Genomic DNA, 24,527 nt, shown 5'->3' with positions numbered 1-24,527 from the left:
TGGGTTTCTAATTAAACCACGCATGCATTGTTTTAAAACTCAATCTGGATTGGTGGGTTGACTTGAGATCCGATTGACTCTAGGTTTAGATTAGATCGAATTTTAACAAAAACATAGAAATAATTGACTCGGTGTAACTTGATTAAAAATCAAGAATGACCCACAACTTGATCAAAACCCGTTGACGTTTTTCTTTAATTTTCTTTTTAAAATGATGTCATTTTTATTTTTTTATAAGATAAAAAATTAGGTTAATTCGAGTTAACCCGCGTCGATCTATTTAACCCATAACATAAAACTTGCCTCGAGTTGATTTCTATATTGAAATTAAAAACTATAGAATTAAGATCAATATTATAAAACGCAATCGACTCAACAGGTTAACCTTTGAATTATGGCCTAAGTTAAGTCATTTTTCAACAAAAATAAATTAGAAATTAATCCGATCTAGATTAATTCACCTAACACGTGGCATGTCTTTGATCAATCATATTATCAGGCTTAAAAAAGTATATATACAAGACATTAATCTATTAAAACTCAATTTACACAATCAAGTTTTTAATAACCCGATCAAGTTCCACTAATCAAAACCAAATGTTTTTTTTTTAAGATGTAATTTTAATTAAAAACAATTCTAATTTACCTTATAACCCACAAATTAACTGAATAATTCATCAACCTAGATTTTTTTTAAAAAAACATGGTGACAAGACAAGTACATTTAATGATCATGGTTACAGTAAAATGTACGATACTGAACAGCTGGAACCAAGCCCAAAGACCACGCCTTGCAGAAAGCGAACAAAAAAGACCAAAACGCAGTCAAACATCATCAATACCACGTTGATAGTCACTTTAACTTGTGTTTCACCCTTTGTCTTTTCAATTATCCTGTCACAGAAACCCCCACTTGACTCTGAACTACTTTCATGACTTGTTGGGCCCTACCTTCTCTCTCTCTCTCTCTCTCTCTCTCTCTGCTGAGCTGTCCACATTCCCCCATCATCCAGCTTAGCCATGCCCCTTTCCACTTTTGTCCCAAAATCCTCTTCTTAATCTTGATTTTCCACCGTTTGATTCTAATCAGAATGCCATATGGGTCCCATTAAAGAAATATCCTCGCGTTTGTCCATAAATTAGGCGGCTTGTTTTGATTATTGACAAAAAATTTGTTTGCCTTTGTCCCAAAATCCTCTTCTTCTTTCTTCTTGATCTTGATTTTCCACCGTTTGATTCTTCTAATCGACATGCTGTTTTATTATCTAGCTTAGCGCGTTTTTATTTATTTATTTAAAATATCAATATATTAAAATAAAAAAAAAATATTAATTTAATATTTAACAATTTTAAAAAGAAAAAACTACTCCCGCCGTTTAGGAACTTAATTAAATGCTTAATGGCCCTACGGGAAGAATGCTTACTTCTTTCTCAAATGGAATCCAATCATGGCCTTATGGAAAGAATGGTTTGTTTTCTTTCCTTTTTCTTTTTCTAAAAAAATAACTTTTTCATGAATGGACGATTCTCTCCTAAATCACGGTGGGACACATGATATTTAGGCTCAAATATCATGATATTAATGCTTTAATTAGCATAAAGCTTTGATTTAGGTAAACTAAGCGAAACTAAATTTGTTTCGAATTATCTTTCAAAGATTTTATTTTTAAATTTTACACTAGTTTATCTAGTTAATTCAAATTAAAAAAATTCACCAAACTTTATCATTTTAATTATTTAGACTTAGTTTTGTTGAATTTCACTCATATTATATTATATCAATCAGATATCAAATCAATATATTAAATTAATATTTAAAATAATTTCAAAAAGAAACTTAACTCTTATGAAATTCTTGTAAAATAAAGTTTAATAACTATGATTTTATTTTTTATAATTCAATTCTAAATATAACCCACAAAGTTTAAAGGGAAAGACATAAAATAACAAACATCAACCGTTAACAACTCAAACAATTTTCCTACTAAATAGAGACGCTGTAAAACAGGTAAAAATCCAGCCTTTGGCAACAAGAATAGCCAAAATTAGCAAAGCAACCACCGCCAATTCCCTTGCCAAGCTGTAGTATTCCACCATATTTCACCACCTTATTAGGTAAATGCAAGCCCTTTTAGACCCCAAAACCTCTTGTTTTTTTTTAAAAAAGACCTAAATTCTCTATACTAAAAAAACAGAGATTAAGACTCCACTTTACTTGTTGTCTAATTATATTTTTTAAGTTTTTTTAGTTTTAAATTAATTTTTTTATATTTTTATATCGTTTTAATATACTATTATTAAAAATCAATTTTAATAATTCATGATATTTTAAAATATCATGAATTATTAAAAGTTAAACAATCTCATCAACAGCGCACACGCGTTTCCACAGTAATTCCCCCCCCCCCCCCCCTCCCCCGAATCGTGTCTCCCTTGTTATCTCCTATAGGTTCCTCACCTTTTTATCAGCACAATAAAACCAAAACGAGACATTTTTATAGGATGCTTGTAAGAGAACAATATCACAAATATTCTCTTCAAATTCTATATTTTTAGGGAAAATTCTCATCCGGGCATCCTTCAAAATCCAATCTTTTTTGACGCGAACATGCCTTTTCCGTGGAAGAAGGACAAAGTTTCAAGATTTTCACGTATTGTGGCAGATCTTCAGTCGCCAAAAAGAGGGAATTCTCTTGTTGTTGAGACTGGTTTCCCTACTTCTCTTGTTGATCTCTTTGTCAAGAACCGTGAAAGGTTAAAGAAACCAACTGGCAAGAAGAAGAAGAAGAAGAAGAGACAACAGCAGTTGCAAGAGGTGGAGGAGGAACTTGTAATCTCTGATCCTATTTTTGTATCAAGTTCTATAGAGTTGGTGGATTCACCAGGGCCTATTCAGAATTTGGAGAATATGGAGAGTTTTGATGTATGTGATTTGGTGAGTCAGTTATTGCCTGTTGTTGAAGATGATGAAGATGTTGAAGATGTTGATGATGTTGATGATGTTAAGGTTACTGATAAGAAATGTTGGAATGAGAAAGAGAAACGTTTGTTATTTGTGGTTTTGAAGATGTTTTTGGTGGTGGTTTTGGGTTTAAGTACCAAAAAGCTTGTAGTTGGGATAACAATGTCTGCTTTTGTGCTTATTTTTCTTGAATATGTTGGAAAGCATGTGTTATGTTTCTTGAAACCATGTCTGAATGTAGAGATAGTCTTCGAACTATTTGTCGAAAGGGTTTCTTCAGCATTTCTGATGTTGAAAGGAGTAAGGAAATGTGATGATTCAAGAAAAGAATTGATCATTCAAGAGATAGAACAAGAAGAAGATGTTGGTGGGGTTGATTCTTGTGATTTAATTGAGACTCTTGAAATGAAGTCTTCCCTTGAGGAAACTCAAGCTCTAGAATTTAATTTTGATAGGATTGTGCCAGTTGAAGCAAATAGGGGAGCTGAATCAAGAATGGATTTGCTCGTTTGTGATTGGAGAATAATGGAGGTAGAGGAAGATAAAAGTGGAGTTTTGGTATGCGAAAAAGAGCGAAGCCGAAAATCAAAAATCAGAAGAAAGATCATAAAGAAATTGGTGCCAAAGAAGTTGCGGGCTATAAAGAAAGCGAAAAAGAGCAAGGGGCAGGAACCAGATGTCGGTAGTGAATCATCTAGTTGTTGGGGAGACGATGAGATGGGGATAATTGAAGTGCTAGAAGATGGTGACAAACAAGGGTTTGAAAACAAAGGCAAGGCCTTGCTATCAAAGTTGCTAGAAGAGGAAGAGGAAGAAGAAGAAGAGGGAATAAAAGAGAGGAGAAGAGGAAAAGAACCTGATCAAGAAAATTCTAGCTCTAGCACTGGATGGCAGGCTGAAACGGAAGTAGTAGTAGTTGATAAAAAGGGCAGTTCAGATTATCTGATTCTCTTTTTTGTTGCTCTTGCTGGTCTAGTAGGAGGTCGGAGTCTATCCCTTGTGCTTACACTTGCATCATGTTTGCTGATAAAATTGATTGGAAGATTTAGATGTGTAAACGAGCCAGTGAATAGGTCCCGAGCTTCAATCTCAAGCTAGGATCTTGGGTGATTTTTGCTGTTTTTGCTTCCAGGGAAAGTGTTCTTCACGTCTCAAAACTGTATTACAGAAGTCTGATGAGCAATTCCAATCTTTTTTTGCTGGGATTCCAACCTGAGGTGTTGTAACTGTAAATTTACAGACACGGAATCAAGATTCATAAATACTTTCATTTCCTAAATTGTGGAAATTTGTTGTATACTTGTCTTGGTTTTATTTCAGTTTAAGAAGCAGCATCAAGTCTGCATTTTATTTATGTCAACCGCTAGACCAGCAGAAATGTTCAGCTCAAATGCATTGACCATATCTGTACCGCAAAAGAACTGTAAAACGCATGTATCAGCCAAATGTAGTCTTCTTTACCTTTAGAGTTACTAGTTCCTCTAATTTATTCACAACGGTAGCGCGTCTGGTTATTGTCACAAGAGACAACACAGTGTAGATAAGAAGGATAGGAGATGGTGAAGAAAAGATACAGAACAAGGGACGTTGACGGTTGACTGTTTTAGTACGGTATTTAGAAAATTGTCAACAAGATTCAATAAATTATTTTTATTTTTATTTATATTGAATATGAAAATAAATAATAATATAATAATTTTAATTATAAAATCTAGAATGGTTTGGTGGATTAATGTAGTATATGGTCATTCTAAAGTCTAGAATAGTCGGAGTTTAAAAAAATAAAAATCTGATCGTGTTAAAAATTCAGATTAACTTGCAATCCAGTAAAAAAACACATCAACTTTATTTTTTAGAAAGGAAATTTTGGTCAAAAGGTGGATAAATATGTTGTATCACCTTTCCGATGAGCATGAAATTGTTTGGAGTAGCCTTTACAGTGCAGGTTACCTGAACCAAGTGTTGTTGATTGCTGTGCCTTAGTCTTCCATTGATAGGAAAGGTTAGGGCTTGCAAGTAATTAGCGAAAAAAGTTGGTGCCCATTAGAAGAACAAGTTCATGAAAGGACACCACACTGATAATTCGTCCATTCATAAGCTTAGGATATTTCTTGGAGGTAATAACACTGTGTTGTTTTGTGTGTCAATCAATGTTCCTTAAAAATTTGTACGAGATTGGGATTCGGTCTAGGATAGCTGAGATGAGGCTTTGAATCCAAGCAAGCTAGACCAGTAACTCTCTGCTGCCATACGAAAAACAAAATGTAAGAACATATAAATAGCATGTTGATCATGTACTGATTAATGTATTGGAAAGAGCAGAAGCAAAAACATTTGAAACAATTTTTTAAGGAATTAAAGCTACTGTACAATGATCGCTTACAATTCAGTAAGGTCCTGGACCTGGACGAGTAGGATCTGCGACACAGAAATCATGCAGTGGACCAGGCTCAAAGGCAATGGCCAAGGTACAAGCAATGGCTACTAAACTCACAACAAATAACATGTGATAGGCTTTTGTTCAAGTAATTTGAAGTTGTGAAATCGTCGCTACATCGACTCTTACATATGCATATGATGAAGCGCGGCTCAGAAATTAAAGAATTAGACCTTGAACGAGTTAGCTGCCGTCCAATGTCAGCACTAGAATTGAGAGAGTCTGGCATCTTCAATTCAAGCCGAATATAGCTACAGAAGTACATCCCTTTATTCCAAATGGCTTCGTCTGTGTAAGGGTTACGATACCTTGCATCCCTGTCACTATTCGCCTTCCTGTTCTTCCCAGCTTCTGAAAAGGTCCTCAGGTACTTGGAATTAGGCTTAAGAAAACAAGATATGCTCAACATGATTTGAGTTTGGTTTCATATGATCGAACTGTGTCATGTGTTGTTGCTATTGATTTCATTAGTGCCACATTAGCAAATCTTCTTAATCATTTAGTTCACGCAGAGGATGTCTTCTTCCATCTCAGAACTAAAACTAACCCTGCGCTAAATAACTTTGAATAATTCTAGAGAAACGCATGGAACAATATGTTTCGGGCCTGCCGAGATTTATTAAGATCATTTTTTTAACAAATGCATGAAAACTGCTAGAGTGTTTCAAAATCAAACTTGATAGTATATGCAAACAAAACTGTGAAAGTACTCTGTTACTGTAATGGAATTTTCAGTCAAGTCATTTGGAGCTAGGAGTGCAAAACTGCTAAAGTAGCAAGGTTTATTCTTTCTATGGTAGTTCTGCTGAAACACACTGCATTTTCTAATGCAGTGGCCTAGTATTTAGAGTATGTGGAATTAACTCAATCGAAGTCAGGAATTATGTGGTGTATGTCAAGTTCTATTGAGGAAATATTCTGGCAATTGAGCACTTTGGCCACTGCAACATGCAGAAGAAAGATTAGTGCATTGCCTTTTGTCACCATTTGGACTAACTGGACCTTCAGGAATGAAATTGTGTTCAATCATCAGATGTTTTCTCATTTATATTATGTAAGCTTATTATTTGGCTGGAAGAATTTGGTGTGGCAATTACAGTCATAAAGCAGCAGTATCTGATCAAACTATAAATTATTGCGAACTTTATGGAAGTCTTGGGAACATTTTGTAAGTAAATGATACAAATCGTCATACATTAGAATAAATGAGGACTAGACAAATGTAAGAAATCACCAAAAGAAACATATTGGTAAGAAAGGAGAAATTCTTCAATTCAGGATCTCGACCGTCTAGAATTGAGCTTGAAGTTTTTCAATGACTGACTTGTCCACCTGCAAAGCCTTGGCTAGAATGTCTCCAGGAATACTTGGAGTGGATCCAAATAGAGTATTTGGAATGAGAACAACACCAGCGTTTTGGTTGCTTAAGGCAGAGATTGAGAAAGCACTTCCATGGCCAACATTTCTCTGGAAATGCACAAGTCCAATTGGAAACACAAACACATCACCCTTCTCAAGGACCTTGGTAATGAGCCTGTTTTCAGGGTTAGAAGTCACAAAGCCAACGAGGAGTTTGCCTTCTAAGACTGTTAGAATTTCAGTTGCTCGAGGGTGCGTGTGAGGAGGGATCAGACCCCATGGTGCATAGTCGATACGGGCCATTGAGATTCCAAGGGTGTTGAGTCCAGGTAGTTGGCCTACAAAGACTGGTGTAACTGCAGAGCCAAGGGAATTTGATGTATTGCCGGGAATATGGAGTCCACTAAAGGAAAAATGGTTGGCTTGCACCATCTTCGGGTCCAAGCAAGCTAGACCATTAACTTTTGCTGCCATATGAAAAAAATATTTGTAAGAAACAAGAGCCAAACATCTGACATGTACTGATTAATGGTCTGGAAAGAGCAGAAGCTAAAACATGCATCATTGTTTATGCAATTAAAGCTACTTAATAAATTAGTAAGATCCTGACCTGAGCTAGTAGGATCTGCAACGCAGAAATCTTGCAATGGACTAGGCTCGAAGGCAGTAACCATGGCACAAGCAATGACTAGTAAACTTGCAATAACCAAAAGGTGATTAGCCATTTTGATTCTTCGAAGTATTGTTAGAGAGAGACTGATGAAGTAAGTTTGAGATGGAAAAAGATGGTTACAAGAACTCTTATATATAGTGAACATAGAGTGCAGATAAGCATTGGCATTAAAGGATGGATCAGAGTTTCAGGTCTCCGTCTTTGAAGATATGATTAGCTGCTAGCCAGTGTCTATATGTGTTGAAAGAGTCTGCCATCTTCCATACAATCTGAAAATATAACCAGAAGAAAATCATTTTGATCCAGATGTCTTGTTTTCTCCTAGGATGATCAATAAAATATGTGACTGCAAAATCCTATTACGGGATATGTTACACATATGAGTCCAATTTCTGTTTGTCTTACTAACATAGCCTCATATGCTCTGTGAGTTTAAGAGACTAGGTCAATCAACTCAGTTGTGCAAGTCTTGTACTCATGTGAATCCAAGCTTGAGTGGAAAATGGAAAAATAATGCTGCAGAACTGGTCATGAAATCCTTGTTTTGGACATAGGCTGTTGTCTGGGAAAGAATCTCAGTATGGTTTGATATGGACAAACCGTCTCATATGTTGTCGGTATTGGTAGTGAGATGGGGAAATTTCTTAGAAATTTTTTTGCATAATAATGCTTATTGTATTATTTAAGATTTTTAGGTTTTGAAGAATTGAAAAAGAGTTTAAGATGTAATTTATTAAAATAAACATATCTTTTTATCCGGTTGTTGGATCAAGCTCAAGTTTTAATAATTAATGATTCTGAAGGCCTAGTTTCCTTTTATGTTAAAATGTTAAAATTTTATAATGATAGTAAATTGAGAATGCCATCAAATAAGATTTGGAATTTATTGTGATTTTTGTTGTTGTATTTGAATTATTTTTTCCACTTAGAACATGACTTTTAATTTAATTAATATTTTATTATTTAGTAATCTTAATGCTAGATAAATTCTATTAGTTAGGTAAGTTTTAATTAGAAATCATTTCCTATAAATAATTTTAGGTCTGGAACTAACATACATATATCTAGTTTATTTTATGAACATTCAAATTTAACATATATAGTTTTATTTATATTATTCATCACGTTAATCGATATCAGAGTAAGTTGGCCTTTTGATGGACAAAAACAGCAATGATACTATTGCAAATACTCCTCTAGTTGTAAATGTTTCTAAATTAGTTTCACTTAATGATTCTTAAGGTCTTGAAGTACTATAAAAAAAACTAAAACAAGTTGTTGGAATTGTTTAGGAGGCTGAAATTGGTATCAAAGAAGACTTAAGTGTGGATGTGTTATCCAAACCAAACTTATCGAAATTATAAAATTATCAAATTGGCTAATAGTGAAGACGTTAACTAAAGTTGTTATTATCTTAAAAGATGGTTTCATGTTAGGCTTTTTTAGGTCTCGATAAGTCTTGTTTAGATTCATAAATTCTACATAATTATATCTTTGCTGAAATTAGATTTGAGATATTTGGAACAACTATCTCATGAGTAAATGGATGACAATGTTATATTCAAAGTCTCTTTTTCTTTAAAGTAATTGAGTTCAATTCTGATAGCTATACCTTGAGGGCGAGTTTTTCAAAAATAGAAGGGATTCATGACATGAAGAGATTTCTTCTATAATCTTGGTATCAAAATGTTTACTACATTATTTTATTAATTTTGTTAATGATCAAGATTTTCAGGTCACGAAGAGCTTAAGAAGAAAACCGATTCATTGATTAGAAAAGCATTTCAAGAGGTGCAACCGGTGATTCTTGACATTACAATGTGCATGTGTGTGCACGCCATTATAATGTTTTCTGTTTGAGGTTATTTTGAAGTACTGAAGCTTAATTACTCTGTCAGGATATAATTTTTTTCTGTTTGGAATGAGGTCTTGTTTCTCTTAATCTCTGTTTGTTTTTGCGTACGTTTTAAAAGCATGTTTGATTCGTCAAAGGCTTAACTCCGAGCATTGTTAGTTGCAACACTCTTATTCACGGCTTGTGCTTGTTAGGCAGCCTTAGGGAAGCACAACATCTTTTCAAGAATATGCACACCAATGGCAACCTCCCAAATTTATTTACCTGCTCAACAATCAGTTTCCTGAAGACTTGCTCCGGTGTTCCTTGATTGGCTCAATGAGGAAAATCAATTGATAATTCTCCCTAATTGTTGGTGCTCCAAGGTTCAGTAATTTTTAAGCTTAAAAACGGCATAGCAGACTAGCTAGCTACATCATTCAGAGTCTGAATCTCAAGGCCTGCAGGCTTTTGCCACAGACATTCTCACCAGCATGTAGCCGATTGAATGGAAACTTCAAGAAATTAAAGATGAAAACTAGTGGGTATTTTACCCCAAAGTAATCATAAATGGATATTCAAGAAAAGATTAAAACTAATGAAACTACTAAAAAATATAAGATAAAATTTATTTTCAAAGGATTCAAACAACAAAAAGGTGTGGACTATTTTGACACGTGAATTTTATAAGGACATTAATAACCATCACAATTATGAATAAACTTGAAATACATCAAATAAATATAAAAATAAATTTTTTAAATGGTAGCCTTGACAAAGAGGTCTATATTAAACAACCAATGTGTTAGTCGTTAAAGGGTAATATGAAAATCTTAGGTGTTGCTGATGTTATATTAAAATTAAAATTTTTAGAACATCTGATAAATTATTATTGTCTCAAACAGAAACATAGTGTGTTAAAAAAATTCACTGTAAATTTTCTAAAAATGACAATGGTATAATCAAAACGTCAATGAATGTAAATATATATTAATTGAAATATTCTTAAAAGCTTGATGTATATATCATGAATTAAATATGATCAAATATTGCATACTTCATACTTGGTTAACAAGTGACTAAGTTTACCAATAATCTAGGTATAAATTATTAGAAAGTAATAAATAAAAGATTTAAATATTTAAAATACAAATATTTTAACACATGTACGTTTTTTTATGCAAAATGTATAAATTTTATTAGAAATAAGTTTTTAGCCGATAAGAGCATGGATTAACAGTAGCTGTACAAATGAAAACCTTTTTCCCTCTGCATGCTTTGCTTAGCCAAAGCTCTTTCTACTGTTCAAAGGTTGGATTTTCTCTAACTTGAGAAGAACTTTCATTTTGTATGATCCGCGGCGCGGATTTCATGCACTCAATTTCAGTTTTTGAATTAACTAGGCATCAAAGTCGTCGTTTTTTTATGACTAGCTACCTGTCAATAAATGTTCTTGGAGTTTACGACAAAGCAGAAAGTTGGTACTTAGGAGTCGTCACAAAACAGTATTTGGCGTGGAAATTCCGACCACAAAACAGAAAATGTTCAATAACGTGACAGTGACACTTTCACTAGACCTTCTGACACCGGCAAGCTGGAATCGATCCTAGGATGCAGGTCGATGACTTGACTAGAAGTTGCTTATGCTCTAAGGAAATGCCCCTACCTGAAATGTTGTGCCATAAATATGAAATTGAAATTACTTTCTTCAGTACCGACAACCATCTTCTGAGCACATAACACTGTATAATCATGCTCGCCTATTCATCAGGGCACCCCGCATGCCATAGCGAAGAGCGCTCTGCCCTGTTGCAATTCAAGGAAAGCTTTATTATTAGCCGATCTGCTACCAAATTCCCTTTTGCTTATCCAAAGGTTCAGTCCTCGAAGCTCGACGGAAATGGTAGTGACTGTTGCTTATGGGATGGTGTCGAGTGCGATGAGGATACTGGTCATGTGATTGAACTTGACTCAACGCTAGTTGTCTCTGTGGTTCCATTGACTCCAACAGTAGTCTCTTCGGCCTAGTTCAACTTCAAAAGCTCAACCTCGCCAATAATGACTTCGGTAGTTCTCAAATACCGTCTGCATTAGGTAATCTTTCTGAGCTAACCGCTCTCGAACTCTCCCACTCCCTATTTGTTGGAGAAATTCCATCAGAAATTTCAAAAGTTGTCCAAATTAACTTACCTTTCCCTGTTTTCCCACTATAATGTATATTCTAAAAGGTTTTTGACACTTAAATTGCCTGATCTGAGATACCCGAACACATTGGGAATCTGAAGGGCCTTCGGTTACTCAACCTTTCCAACAATATCTTCTCTGGTTTCATCCCGTCATCCATTGGGAATCTAGCGAAGCTCGAAGCACTGGACTTGTCTCAAAACAAGCTTTCTGGGAACATCCCTAAGCAACTTGTGCAGCTAACCTTCCTTCAGTTCTTCAATGCATCTCATAATCATCTTACTGGGCCAATACCACGAGGAAACCAATTCAATACATTTCAGAAGATTCATTTGATGGCAATTCAGGACTGAGCGGAGAGCCATTGTCAAAGAGATGTGGAAGTCTCAAGGCCTTACCTACTCCGGCTCCGGCTCCGGCTACAGGAGATGAACTTTTGGGACTTGACTGGAAATTTGTTCTGATTGGTTATGGAAGTGGATTTGTCATTGGAGTAGCTATAGGACACATTTTAACGAAAAGAAAACATGATTGGTTCATGAGGACTTTTCGAATCAGGCAACAAAGAAGGCCAAAGCACATAAGGAGACATAGAAACTGAGCTTGCAAATGTCAGATGGATTTCATTTTCTGACATGGAGGAAGCAGCCTCCACGATCCTTTCTATGCCTAATGATACACTGTACTACATATTTCAATGTTAGGTTCTCTGTTTATCTAGTCTAGTTCTAGTTCAGTTGTAAAATATTTCCAGGCTTTTGTGTTGCTTCTTGTTGTAAATTCCCTACTTGAATATGAATAAAAAATGGAAAATTATTTATCAAGTGATCGAGTTTTAAAATATGCAGACAATCCTAAAACCAATACAGATTAAATGGAAAAGAACTTGAATTGAGAGTATAAATATAGCAAGTGGATGACAGCAAAAATTGTCATCCACCTAAAACCAATTCATACTCTGATAGACATTACAACAACCTTTTCTTTTAATCTTTAACAAAAAAAGGAAAGGAAAGGAAAGGAAAAACAACAGCTCAAGTGCTTATTAATTAGTAGCCATATCATCCTTATAATTGACAATTTTTTTTATTGTTTTCTACTAGGTCTCATGTAAATCTGAGTTCATCCTTGTAAATTTAAGTAAACCTAATATATTTTCATTTTAATATTTTTAAAAAATATATATATTTTAATATTTTAATTAAATTATATTTTTATTATTATAAAAATAATTATATCACAACTTCCATGTAAATTTTTTTACTGTAAAACATATTAACAATTTTGAAATTATATTTTAATTTTGTAAACAAGTCAATTTATCGATGGTTATATTTTATTTATTTATTTATTAATATCTCAATTTGTATACCAATTAACAACTATTATATCATATAACGCATTGAGGCTTCTGGCTGAGTGGTTTTGGCAAGAATTTCCTGCTTTTGTCTTCTGGATTCAACCCTCAGTGTACGTCTGTTGTTCTTGTGGTATTTTACTTGTTTCGTAGATTTGCAGAGTATTCAGTAAATTTAGAAATTAGTTATGGTGCATATAAGCTGGTCCGAACAACCCAGATTATATATATATATATATATATATATATATATATATAGAACAATTAACACATATATCAAGATATTACTTTAAAATTATAAAATACAGTAACCATATTCTTAGACTTGGCCAGGCAAGCAGCTAGAAAAGGCCTTGGAAAGTTTGAATCGATTTTTTTTCCCCGTAAATTTCCAGGCTGGAAACATTTAGAATCCAACGTGAGTCCCATAATAAATTCAACGGTCCAGATTTCTCCAATCTCTACTTCTTTCTCACTGCCACCACCACCTTTTTCTCTCATTTTCTTCCTGCAAAACACAAACACAGACAGACAAAAACAAAAACACCACAGCTTTGGTCTGGTTGTGGTGGTTTTTTGTTGTTCAAAGAGAAGAAAGGAAGAAACCCATTAACGATTAAGGTTTGTTGATTCTAGATCCGACCTGCATTGCTTCTTTTCTCTTTCAAGTTTGTATCTTTTTGTTTTTTTTTTAATTATTCATTTTTGGATCTTAGTTTTCTTTTTTGTGTTTGAAACTTTGGATTTTTTATGCAGAAAATTTGTGGGTTCTTTTTCATGGAATGTGTGGTTGAAATTGGATTTGGGTAATAGGTGCATTTTGGGTTTTTTTTTCCTGTTTGGTCACCGAGGAAATCTGGTTGCACTTTTGAATTTTGAATGAGAATTGAAAGAAAGATTGCGTTTTTATGAATTGTGTGGTTGATTTTTTGATCTAGAATTTGTGCTGAGTGTTGCATTGTTGGTTTGTTGATTAATGGTGAAGATTTTCTGTTTGTTTCCTGAGAAAATGTGGTAAAAGGGAAGAAATTACTGTGTTTTGATTTTTTATATATATTTTAACCAAGGTTGATAATTTACTTTAATCGAGATGTGAAAGTGTTCATGGTCCCATCCACATGTATATATGCCTGTGTATAAAAACGCTTTCAAGAGATTTATTAAAGAAAGTTCCAATCTTGAATTATAAGGCTCATTTGTAGGCGGAATGTGAGTTTGAATGTCTGTTATCAGGAATCAGGGCGGAACAATTTTGGTTTTTTAGGCTTGAATTGACTGGGATGTGGGACCTTTGAATTGAATAATGTTTTTCCCTTGTAGTAGGAGTAATTGATGCAAGTCATAACATCATACATGGTTGACGATGGTGATTGGAATTTTGGAGATTTAATTTTGAAGTTAAGCTATATCATGCTCCACAAGTTTTTTACATTTGATAAAGTTTAATTTCTTTGAAGGATTGTATGCAAGTGATTACATTGCGAATTTGAAGTTGAAATTTGATAGGTATGGAGTAGCAGGCCCCTGGGGTAATATACAATTCAATGGCTTAATGTGTTGAATATACAATATTTGATGGAAACATTAATATTTTTGCCTATGTTATGTTTGATAGGTATAGAGTAGCAGGCCCCTGTGCCAAAGACTTTTTGCTTAAAATATTTTGCAGAAATTATATTCTAGAATGTATTGTTCTATGTTATGTTTCCTGTATAATTTGCCTATTGAACCTGTTCCTTATTTTTTGCCTATATGTCTTCAGCTACACAACTAAGTGTCAAGATGGTCGCACAGGAATTCACTGTCGATCTAGATAAGCCCCTTGTCTTCCAGGTACATCATTGATTTTTTAATTCAGTCATAGGGTAGCTTCTTTTTCAAAGCACTTTTCAGCTTGCTTCATCATTCATATTGTCATTGTTAATTCTGTTAGCGATTAGAAATTCTTGAGATTTTATTGCAGGTTGGCCATCTAGGAGAAGCTTATGAAGAATGGGTCCACCAGCCTATTGTAAGCAGGGAAGGCCCTCGGTTTTTTGAGAGTGATTTTATGGAGGTATTGCTGCTTTGTCTCATACATAGGATCTCAATCTCCCACATGATCACAGATCATCTGTGCATATATATGCTAATCAGAATTGTCATGTTTGAATGCATTTTTTGAGAATAAATGACTGCATCTTTGACACTTATACCTGGAACAGTCCTTGACACGCACAGTTTGGTGGGCAATTCCATCTATTTGGCTGCCTGTTATATGCTATTTTGTCTTAAAATCTGTAAGGATGGGCCATACACTTCCCGAGGTGGCCTTAATTGTGGTTGGTGGTGTTTTCATTTGGACATTGCTCGAATACACCTTGCATCGCTTCCTTTTCCATATAAAAACAAAAAGCTATTGGTCAGTCCTCTCTCTATTCGCACTCATGCAATGAAGTTATTACTTTCTTTAAAGTTATGTTATTTTAGAATAGTCCTCTGATAACTTGAACTTGCTTTAGGGGGAACACAATGCATTATCTTCTTCATGGTTGTCATCATAAGCACCCTATGGATGGTCTCCGCCTTGTTTTTCCTCCAGCAGCAACAGCTATTCTCTTGGTGCCGGTATGTGTATTGTGGCTTTATCATGTCATATAGTTGATAAAAAATGTGTTTGATTGTTGAACACTTTAATATTTTCAAATGTTTACATTCAGGATTTTTCCCAAAATTTTATCAATTGGATTCTGTTCTTTTTTAACACGTTAAGTTGTTTGTATTGTTTTTATGCATAAAAGCTGCTCTACATACATAATCATATTGGTTTTTATGGTAAATTTGTCGTGGCCAGTTCTGGAACATGGTCAAGTTGTTTTCTACTCCTTCAACTACTCCTGCTCTTTTTGGAGGTGGTTTACTGGGCTATGTGATATACGACTGCACTCATTACTACCTGCACCATGGTCAGCCTGCAAATGATGTACCAAAAAATCTCAAGGTAAGAGCAGCACAGCATCCATTTGCTTTTCCTTCTTTAATTACCAATCATATAATCTTTTAGAATCACTACAGTAATCTTATTATTAATTCTAAATGGTTACAGTCAGCCTCATAAATAAATGCCTTTAGTTCCTAGGAGATTTGTAACCGGATGTAGTATTGCATGATCATTGATCTCAAAATTTGTCAGTGTGATTTAAAGCTTTTGCTGTGATTGTTTTCTAATGTTATTAGTTTCGTCAATTCTAATAAAGGGCGTGTCTGTGTTTTGCAGAAATATCACATGAATCATCACTTCCGGGTGCAAGATAAGGGCTTTGGAATCACTTCATCATTGTGGGACAGAGTGTTTGGAACACTTCCTCCATTAAAAGTGGCAAAGAAAATATAGATAATTTAATTGGAAGCCTAGTAGTCAATCTAGCAAGGGTCAGGGTGGAAGGTCCAAAATTCATTTTTCCTTGTTCCTTAAATTCATTCATCAGCTATCCATTGATTTAAACTATGTTAATCCAAGTGTTTTCTGCCAGGGTTTTATAATTGATATGAGCATTATAAATCTTTTCGGTCCCCTTTTCCCTATGGGAAGTTGTGTGTAAATTAAGCTTGGTTTATTTATTATTTGTTTGTGAGGGAAAATTTCCCTGTGTCAATAATGCTTTTAGTTATCCTCGCCCACTTTTACTTGGGAATATAAAAATTTTTTAAAGTATTTTTTATATAAAAATATATTAAAATGATATTTTTTATTATTTTTTAAAAATTATTTTTGATATTAATGTATGAAAATAATTTAAAAATATTAATTTAAAATAAAAAAAATTTAATTTAATTTAATTTTTCGAAAGTGTTTTTGAAATGTAAAAGTAAATATGATCTAAAAAAAGGAGTATAGTTTTGTTTTCCTATATTTGCACAAGAATTTTATTTTTTCTAGTTTAATTTTTTTTTGTTTTTTTTAATGGATTTTAATTTTAAAATTAGCATAGTAAATTAAAAATATTGGTGTAATATTACAATTAAAAAAGAAATATAACATTTATAACTTGTGATATCCGGAAAAAAAATTATTAAATGGATAGGAAAGATAAAAAAACTTTGAAGACATTGAAATATAACAAGATAAATTGAACGACACATGGAAAGATTACAGCGACTATTGTATCATATTGTCTTTTGCTATTGTATTATATTAATTTAGTTAGATAAATCTTCCTGCATATATATATATATATATATATAAAAGGCTACAATTAACCTTTTTATCATATGAATTAGAGCATTAACAAAAACTAACTCTTGCGATAAAAGTGTTGTAGTTATCCTGTCACAAATTATTATAGATTATAATAGTAAAAAAAAATTAAATTTAGTTCTTGAACTTTTCTTTAGCAAAATTTAACTTTTTTAAACTCAAAGTAGTACCAATTATATATGTTTTTTGGAAAGGAATGGTTAGATTTAAAGTTAGAGTATCGAAGTAACAATAACAGATAAAATAGATGATTGGTGGTTGTTCCTTTTAGTTGTTCAAAATTTATAAGTGATTTGAAAAGGGTTAGAATTTTATATAAAAAATTAATTTTCATTTCTCATCTTTTTAGGTTTATAGGTGATTGGTCCTTTTAGTTGTTTAAAATTTAATTTTGGTACAAAATTTTATTTTCATTATTTTTCACTTATTTTTTGGTTAGAGGAGAGAGAGAGTATAATGAATTCTGGTTTTAAAAGAGAAAATGGTTGTCAACGATGATTCTGACCACCAAAAGGTTGAAATCAATGTCAATGGGTTCCATTTCATAAGTGTAGTTTTACCTAGGTATTTTTTTTTCCTTGCTCGATGAGGCAAATCCAACTAAGAGAATGTTTTTGGGTTCGGGCTGATTTTGATTTTTTAAAGCTATTTTTTAGTTTTTTTCAGGCCATAGATAAGTTTATCAAGGTGTTTTTGGTGTTTTCTAGGTATTTTGAGTCAATATGAGTTTTTAAACCAATAAAACTGAAGCCCTATTTTTCTAGCAATCTCTGGTCGTTGGATTCTGCAAAAGCAGACGATGCGTTGTTTGCTCTCTTCTTTTTTTTAAAAAAATATGACGTCTGTCCTTTTAAAAAACTAAAAAAAAATAAAGACAAACCTAAGCACATGAGTTGGGCTTCAAGGCCCGAGCGCCTAATCTGTTTTTTTTTTTTTCAAAATGCCCAAGCCCACGCGTCTGAGCTCCTTTTGGGTTTTTTTTTGTTTGTTTTTTTATGTTTGGGTTAAACAAATTGTTGAACCCGATCGAGCCCATAAACCGGGTTGCATATTTAATGGGTTAATTTGTAGTATCCGAACTATTGTTTGTTTTTCCTTTTTTTAGTTTAATGTTTTTACTATCCCTCAATTTAAACAAAAAATGCAATTTCATCATTTGTTATCAATAAAGTACTTTTACTATCACGTCACCATATTTCTATCATGGTTTTTTTACTTCTAAAATAAATATTTGATACAAAAAAATTATCATGTGATAAAAAAAAATTATCATGCAATTTATTGTTATATAATTAAATCAAAAATAATTTCTGAGATAAAAATTTTATTGAATCGGATGACGTGCATGACTTGAATTGCAAGTTTGCTTTGTTGACTTAAGTTCACTTAGTTTTGTTTTAAAGTAAATGCTATTGTTTTTTACCGATTTTGTTCTACAACATTGAGTTAATTCAGGATTGAGCTTTTCAATTTGTTTTTTTCAAGATCAACCCATGTTAACCTAGGTATTTAAAATGTTTTTCCATCTCAATATTAGATAAAAAAATTATTTAATTCATGGTTAAATTCTATTTTTTTAGAAGACACATTACTAATACCTGGATAGTTTTTTTGTGCTTTAAATTTTCTTTGCTCTAAACCGCATCATAGCGCAGTCTAAGAACTAGTTTTAGACTAAATAAAGTAAGTCCATCAACTGTTAGCTAGTTAAATATTGACATGTGTTATGTTTCTACAAAAAATAGGTTGAAACTAGATTTCTGGCATGTGCGATGCCGCAGGCTGGATCAAATTTTTTTAACTAAAAAACAATTTAGGAGATGATCGTGTTTTTAAAGAAGTGAGATAAATTTGATAATCGAGTTAAACTTTGATTATTTTGATAATATGATAAAAAAATGTGGCAACAACAATAAAAAAGATGAAAAAAAAATTGCTTTGGTGAAGTTTAGTTAACACGTGAAATCCATGACTTGAACATGATATATGTCAAGATTACATGTATGTCGTGCATCCTAGATCATGAGGTTGAGATAATTCGATAAAAAAAATTGATGATAAATAAAAACAAAATTGTGAAAATTAAAATATAAATATAAATCAAGATATTTAATAGCATCACATGGGTCATTTACTTGGTTAAGTTTGATGAATTTGTTTGTTAAAACCAATTTGTAATATAAATTCACATACATATAAAATTTATTGATAAAATAAAAGGAAAGAAATATTAAGTAAGGTTGCACATATTAAAAATATCATAAAAAATAAAAAAATTAATTTATATAAATATATATAAAAAATATTACAAATGAATTATATTAATCTCATGAAATATTAAAGCACCGAATATAATTAAAAATAATTTATATTTAAACAAAGCTAAATAAGCAAAAAAAAAAACATACAATGGTTATTAATTAAAAAACAAACTTAAAAAATATTTTAAAAAAAGATGGAAACAATTATTGATTGGAAAAAAGTATAAAAAAAGAAAAAGCTCATGCATGTAAGCCTTGAAACCTAGGCTTGCATGCCTGGCCTACTAATTATTTTTTTTAAAAAGGGCAGACAACAGATCATTGGCCTTATATTGTTTGAAAAAAAATGAATAGGCAAACAACATATCGCCCATTCTTGCAGACAATGTGTCATTTGCCAACTTAGATTCCGACCACCACCGTGGTGGCTAGAAAATCACGCCTACATGTTTTTTACATAAAAAACCGGTTTTCAATCCATTTTAACCACAAAAACACTATACAAATACCCTTAAAACACCAAGAAAACCAACTTATCAACCTATTAAACCCAAAAACAGTCCGAACCACCAAATCAAACTAGAAAAAAATTGCATCCTTGATCTAAAACTAACTTTTTAAGCTACGTTAAGGCTTAGAACAACCACCATAAGACTTCTCACCTCGTGAAACTTGTTGACACTAATTTTACTTGTAAAGTGGTCGAAATCATCACCAACAAAGAGTTTTCTCTCTCTTCTCTGGAATTTGGTGGCTCCTCTCTCTCCCATTATGAAAAATGATCTGAAAAATAAAAAAATAAAGTTTGGTATCAAAATGTATTTTAAAAAAATTAAAAGGACTGATCACCTTATAGCAAAAAAAAAAAAGTTGAGCAACTAAAATGTACTTTACAAATAAATTTGAAAGTCACGTTTATGTTACTTGTGTTTTTCACTTTAGTCCTCATTGTTTCAATTCAACTCTCCCTCCTTTAAAAAACATGCAATTCAGTGCCAATTTGGGCTCAAAATGACTCAATTATGCAATGACAAAGGTCGAGAATCAAATTCAAAATTTTAAAAAATATCACTACTCTAATCCACACTGATTTGTGAGATAGTGAACAATGATTTTATGTCAATACAAACACCACATGTTTTAGTTTTTGTTAATTATGTTCAAATTGAATGTGTAAATAACTCATCATTTATTCCATCTGGCTTTTGAAGATAATCACAAAACTATTTTTTTATATATAAAAAATCATAAAAAAAGATGAGGAAAAAATGATCCCTAACTATATTAACTCTTTAAATTTGTGGCTCATGTTATTAGATTGGAAGCATGGCAAATACAAAAATTATGAAGCCCAATCCCAGATAAATCAAATGTCGAATGATAAAACTAGAGAAAAAGTAATCACATAAAAACCTATAATTAGAAGAATGAGGGTGAAGATCGAAATAAAAAATGAATTAGAGGGCATCAAAAAATTTAAATTGGAAGGTTAAATTGAAAAAAAAAACTTTAACAAAAGGAGAAATAAATCAAAAGAATAAGGGCTAAATTAAAAAAAACATAAACTTTGATTGAAGGATGAAATTGAAAACTAATAAAACTTTAATAAGAGAGTCAATAAAAAAATTAGAAATCAAAAGAATAAGGTGCAGATTGAAAAACTAATATATGATAAATTGTAATTTAAGGACTAAATTGAAAACATAAAAAACTTTTCTTAAAGGGCTAAGGATGAAAATAAGCAATTAAAAATGTAAAAACTGAAGTAAAAAAAGAAACAAAAAAGAAAGAGGACAAACCTGCATTTTCTTTGGAAGAGAGAGAATATAAGGAAAAAAAAAAGAAACGACCACCTGTTAAACCCCTGAATAAATCTGCATGGAATGAATGAGAAATACATATTTGTCAGACATAGTAAAATGAATATTTACCTTAATGGGGGTGGTATTGGTTTTTTTTATATTATTCGGGAAAATTATTTTTATATACACACTGGTGTAAATATTATGATATAAATGTAAACCTACAAGGATAATGAATTAAATATTACACCGTGCATGTCAAATTTATATTTACCTTAGAGGAATGGTTTTGGGTTGAGAAATTTGGATAGAAAAGTTTCTATACCGAGTTTAAAAAATGGAAACTTGAAAAATACCGGAAAATAAAAAAAGACTAAAATGAGAATAAAAATTATATGAAAGAAAATAAAAATAAATAAATAATAGTAACACGTAATTTAATGAAATTTGAATTCACCAGTTTTAAGTTTGGTATAAACCGGCGTCAAGACCCGGGAAAAATCACCCGTGAAAAATTAAAGGTGTGAGGCAAGGACATAAAGGGAATTTTTAAAATTTATTGACTATAAATAGGCTTGGCCGAAACTTAAGAAATGTTTAGGAATGAAAATTATTCATCTTTCTTAGTTAGATAATAGGAAAAAAAAAACAAAGGAGATCATGGATTTGTGAGGAGGTTTGTGAGATTTAATGATTTTAAACACTTATACACTTGTGATTAAGATAGGAAATTAAGAGAAAGTAGAGTTTAGTGAGAGAAGATAAGGAAAGTGAGGGAAGAAGAGGAAAGCTTGGAGCAATTTCAATTTGGCTAGCTTTTGGAGGATATTCTAAACTTAATTAGGTTGATTAATATGAATATTGAATTTGTTAGAATTATGTCATTAGGGTTTATTTATGAATTTTGGGGTTTTTATCAATTGATTGTTAGAAATGTTAAAATGAGTATTATGAATGTAAATTGAATGACTTATAAGATGTTCTAAACTTAATTGAGTTGATTAATATGAATTTGATTAATTGTGATTGAATTTGTTAAGATTATGTCATTAGAGTTTATATGTGAATTTTGAGGTTTTTGTCAATTGATTTATAAAGATGTTAAAATAAGTATTATGAATGTCAATTGATGTTAAGAAAGAAAGAAAGAAAGAAATTAATTACTTTAGTGGGAAAAGCTCTTTACATGGCCGGTTAATCTAAAAGAAATGAAATGTTAGTAAATATGGTCATTAGTGTAAAAAATATGATATATGAATAAGGTTTGGAATGAAATGATATATATATATATATATATATATATATATATATATATATATATATAATATCAAGGTTAACTAATATATTGGAATTCTAGTAATGTGAGTGAAGAAAGGAAAGATTAGAGGAAATGTATTAATGAGTGTGTTTGGTTATGTAATATATGGAATATAATTTGGATTTTAGACTATGCTAGAAGTAAAGAAAAGAATTGGAAAAGAAAAGAAATGGAAAAAAGGCTTTATGATTGAAAATAAAGAATAGGTGTAGGAAAAGATTTTAGTGATGAGTTGGTATGTAATTTAATTCTTGAGTAGTTCTATGAAAAGAGCGGAAAACTAGAATAGAAGGAAATTTCTATATAAATATATTCAGGAATAAAAAAAGGGAAATGCTGAATATGACTTTGAAATTATAAGTTAATTTTAAAAGACTTTTTGGGTATATCATGAAATGAAATGAATGAAATGTTAATCGTGATATTTTCCTTGGGTTAGGAGGAGTTTCTGGAGCAACATCCTCAGTAGCTGGAGGAGCACGCTTAATTGGAGATTTAGGTAGGTGCTATTGCACCTTAATATTTAATTCAGTATCTAAATTCTTACAATATTATGTATATATTTTAATGGTATTAAGTGATTATAAGGAATTTATATTGAAGAAAGGCTTAGTTAGAGATGATAATGGTTGAATTAATGATGATTATATATATGTAGAAATATTATGTTTGGCTATGTGTTAATTGAGAAAGAAATTATGGTGTTGAAGAGGAGTGTATGAGAAGACGATTTAGTAGTGAAGGGTATGAGAATGGAGAGATTATGTGAAGACATGAAAAGAAAGTTGGTATGTTGCTTCCTTTATTAAATGAAACTTAATGATGTATAATGAAGTATTATATGGAAATTCATATCAGGATATAGGAGTATGTAAGGAATTAAAATATGGAAAAGGTTTTGAAGGTGGAGATAACTAGATGGTAGGTTGGTAAACTCAATATAGGAAATGGATTATCAAGAAAGTGGTTTATAGAAAGATAAGATAATTATTTGTACTTATTAAATCATTTATGTTTTTCATAATGAATCGAGGATGACCTTTAGTAATAGTAAATTATTTATTCATGTAATTTTTTTTTTTGTTGTATATATGTGTTAGACCATCACATGTAGTAGAACAAAGCTAAATGGTTATTATGAATTAGTCTATAACTTGGTACGTTATAAATATAAAGGAAACTCTATCGAAATTTCGGTAGACTCCTTCCATATGAAAATACAAATATGATAACGTTTCAAGGTGAATATTTTATAATTTTTTTCTCTAAAAGAGTCATATTATTATGATTACTGGATTTCATGTGTTATGGAAGGTAGGTGTTATACCACCAGTAATAAACCACCCATCATTTGCCGTCTCACGCCACACCAGGAGGAAAAGAGTGGGGTGGTGCTGCTAAAGACATGTCAGAGCAAACATTTTGGTAATTAAGCCACATGCGCCGTCCAAAAAACATGAATGCCTTTTACTTGTTGATGTGTGATGCCTATGCCCCTACAACTTCATGATTTGAAAATTAATTACTAAGTGCAAAAAGTTTAAAATACCCTTCATGATTCTAGAATTAACAAAAAAAAACCCATTTAAAAAGATGAAATCGCACCTAAACACTTGCCTTAATTTTTTTTCGATTCTAGTGGAAAAAAAGTTATTTTATTGTTTTGTAAAACACAAAAAAAACAAACATACACTTGACCAACATTTCAATAATTTTTTAATCATGGGGTGAATAAGTAATTTAACTGTTAAAAAGTTAGAAAAATAAAAATAACGTTAGACAATTCTTTAATGATCAATTGAATATTTGAAAATACCAAACCAATATCAAAACCAAAACACCCTAATTTTTTTTTCAAAGAATAAAATTGTATTTTAACTGTCACAATGAATAGTTTTTATTTTTTTTATTTTGTTTATATACACACTGTTTTCTACAATGGTTAGCTTATGGGTTTTATTGTTTCTGTTAACTAGGATTTTCCTTCTATTATTGTATTGTTATTATATCTCTCTTTAAAATTAAATCATATAATATTATTAATAATTGCTTTTGGAGTCACATAAAATCTCTCTACCTATCACACACATGTGAAGTAAAGAT

At 31.8% G+C, this 24,527-nt stretch overlaps 4 protein-coding genes across 4 annotated transcripts; 3 read left to right on the top strand and 1 right to left on the bottom strand.

Annotated features, from left to right (window-relative positions):
• Nucleotides 1–2,420: 2,420 nt before the first annotated feature.
• LOC133703081 (uncharacterized) lies at nt 2,421–4,322 on the top strand. Its single transcript, XM_062127493.1, has one exon. The coding sequence runs from the start codon at nt 2,609–2,611 to the stop codon at nt 4,058–4,060; it is 1,452 nt and encodes a 483-aa protein (XP_061983477.1). The 5' UTR covers nt 2,421–2,608; the 3' UTR covers nt 4,061–4,322.
• A 2,367-nt stretch (nt 4,323–6,689) lies between these two features.
• LOC133702950 (putative germin-like protein 2-1) lies at nt 6,690–7,556 on the bottom strand. The gene is made up of 2 exons (XM_062127297.1): nt 7,369–7,556; nt 6,690–7,225 (listed from the first exon to the last, which is right to left on the bottom strand). Exons 1-2 carry the CDS (start codon nt 7,481–7,483, stop codon nt 6,690–6,692), a joined length of 651 nt encoding a protein of 216 aa, XP_061983281.1. The 5' UTR covers nt 7,484–7,556.
• Nucleotides 7,557–10,892: 3,336 nt separating this feature from the next.
• On the top strand, nt 10,893–12,273 carry LOC133702812 (receptor-like protein 33). Its single transcript, XM_062127126.1, has 2 exons — nt 10,893–11,287; nt 11,518–12,273. The coding sequence occupies exons 1-2, from the start codon at nt 11,018–11,020 to the stop codon at nt 11,800–11,802; spliced, it is 555 nt and encodes a 184-aa protein (XP_061983110.1). The 5' UTR covers nt 10,893–11,017; the 3' UTR covers nt 11,803–12,273.
• A 925-nt stretch (nt 12,274–13,198) lies between these two features.
• Nucleotides 13,199–16,427, top strand: LOC133703032 (dihydroceramide fatty acyl 2-hydroxylase FAH1-like). The gene is made up of 7 exons (XM_062127425.1): nt 13,199–13,427; nt 14,569–14,639; nt 14,770–14,862; nt 15,011–15,207; nt 15,308–15,413; nt 15,640–15,786; nt 16,063–16,427. Exons 2-7 carry the CDS (start codon nt 14,589–14,591, stop codon nt 16,177–16,179), a joined length of 711 nt encoding a protein of 236 aa, XP_061983409.1. The 5' UTR covers nt 13,199–13,427; nt 14,569–14,588; the 3' UTR covers nt 16,180–16,427.
• Nucleotides 16,428–24,527: the final 8,100 nt, after the last annotated feature.

This window comes from Populus nigra, chromosome 9 (genome assembly GCF_951802175.1).
Source record: "Populus nigra chromosome 9, ddPopNigr1.1, whole genome shotgun sequence".
In the NCBI taxonomy this organism is placed as follows: Eukaryota; Viridiplantae; Streptophyta; class Magnoliopsida; order Malpighiales; family Salicaceae; genus Populus; species Populus nigra.
Note: the sequence above shows the minus strand (reverse complement) of the source record. Positions and strands in the feature narration are given on the sequence as shown.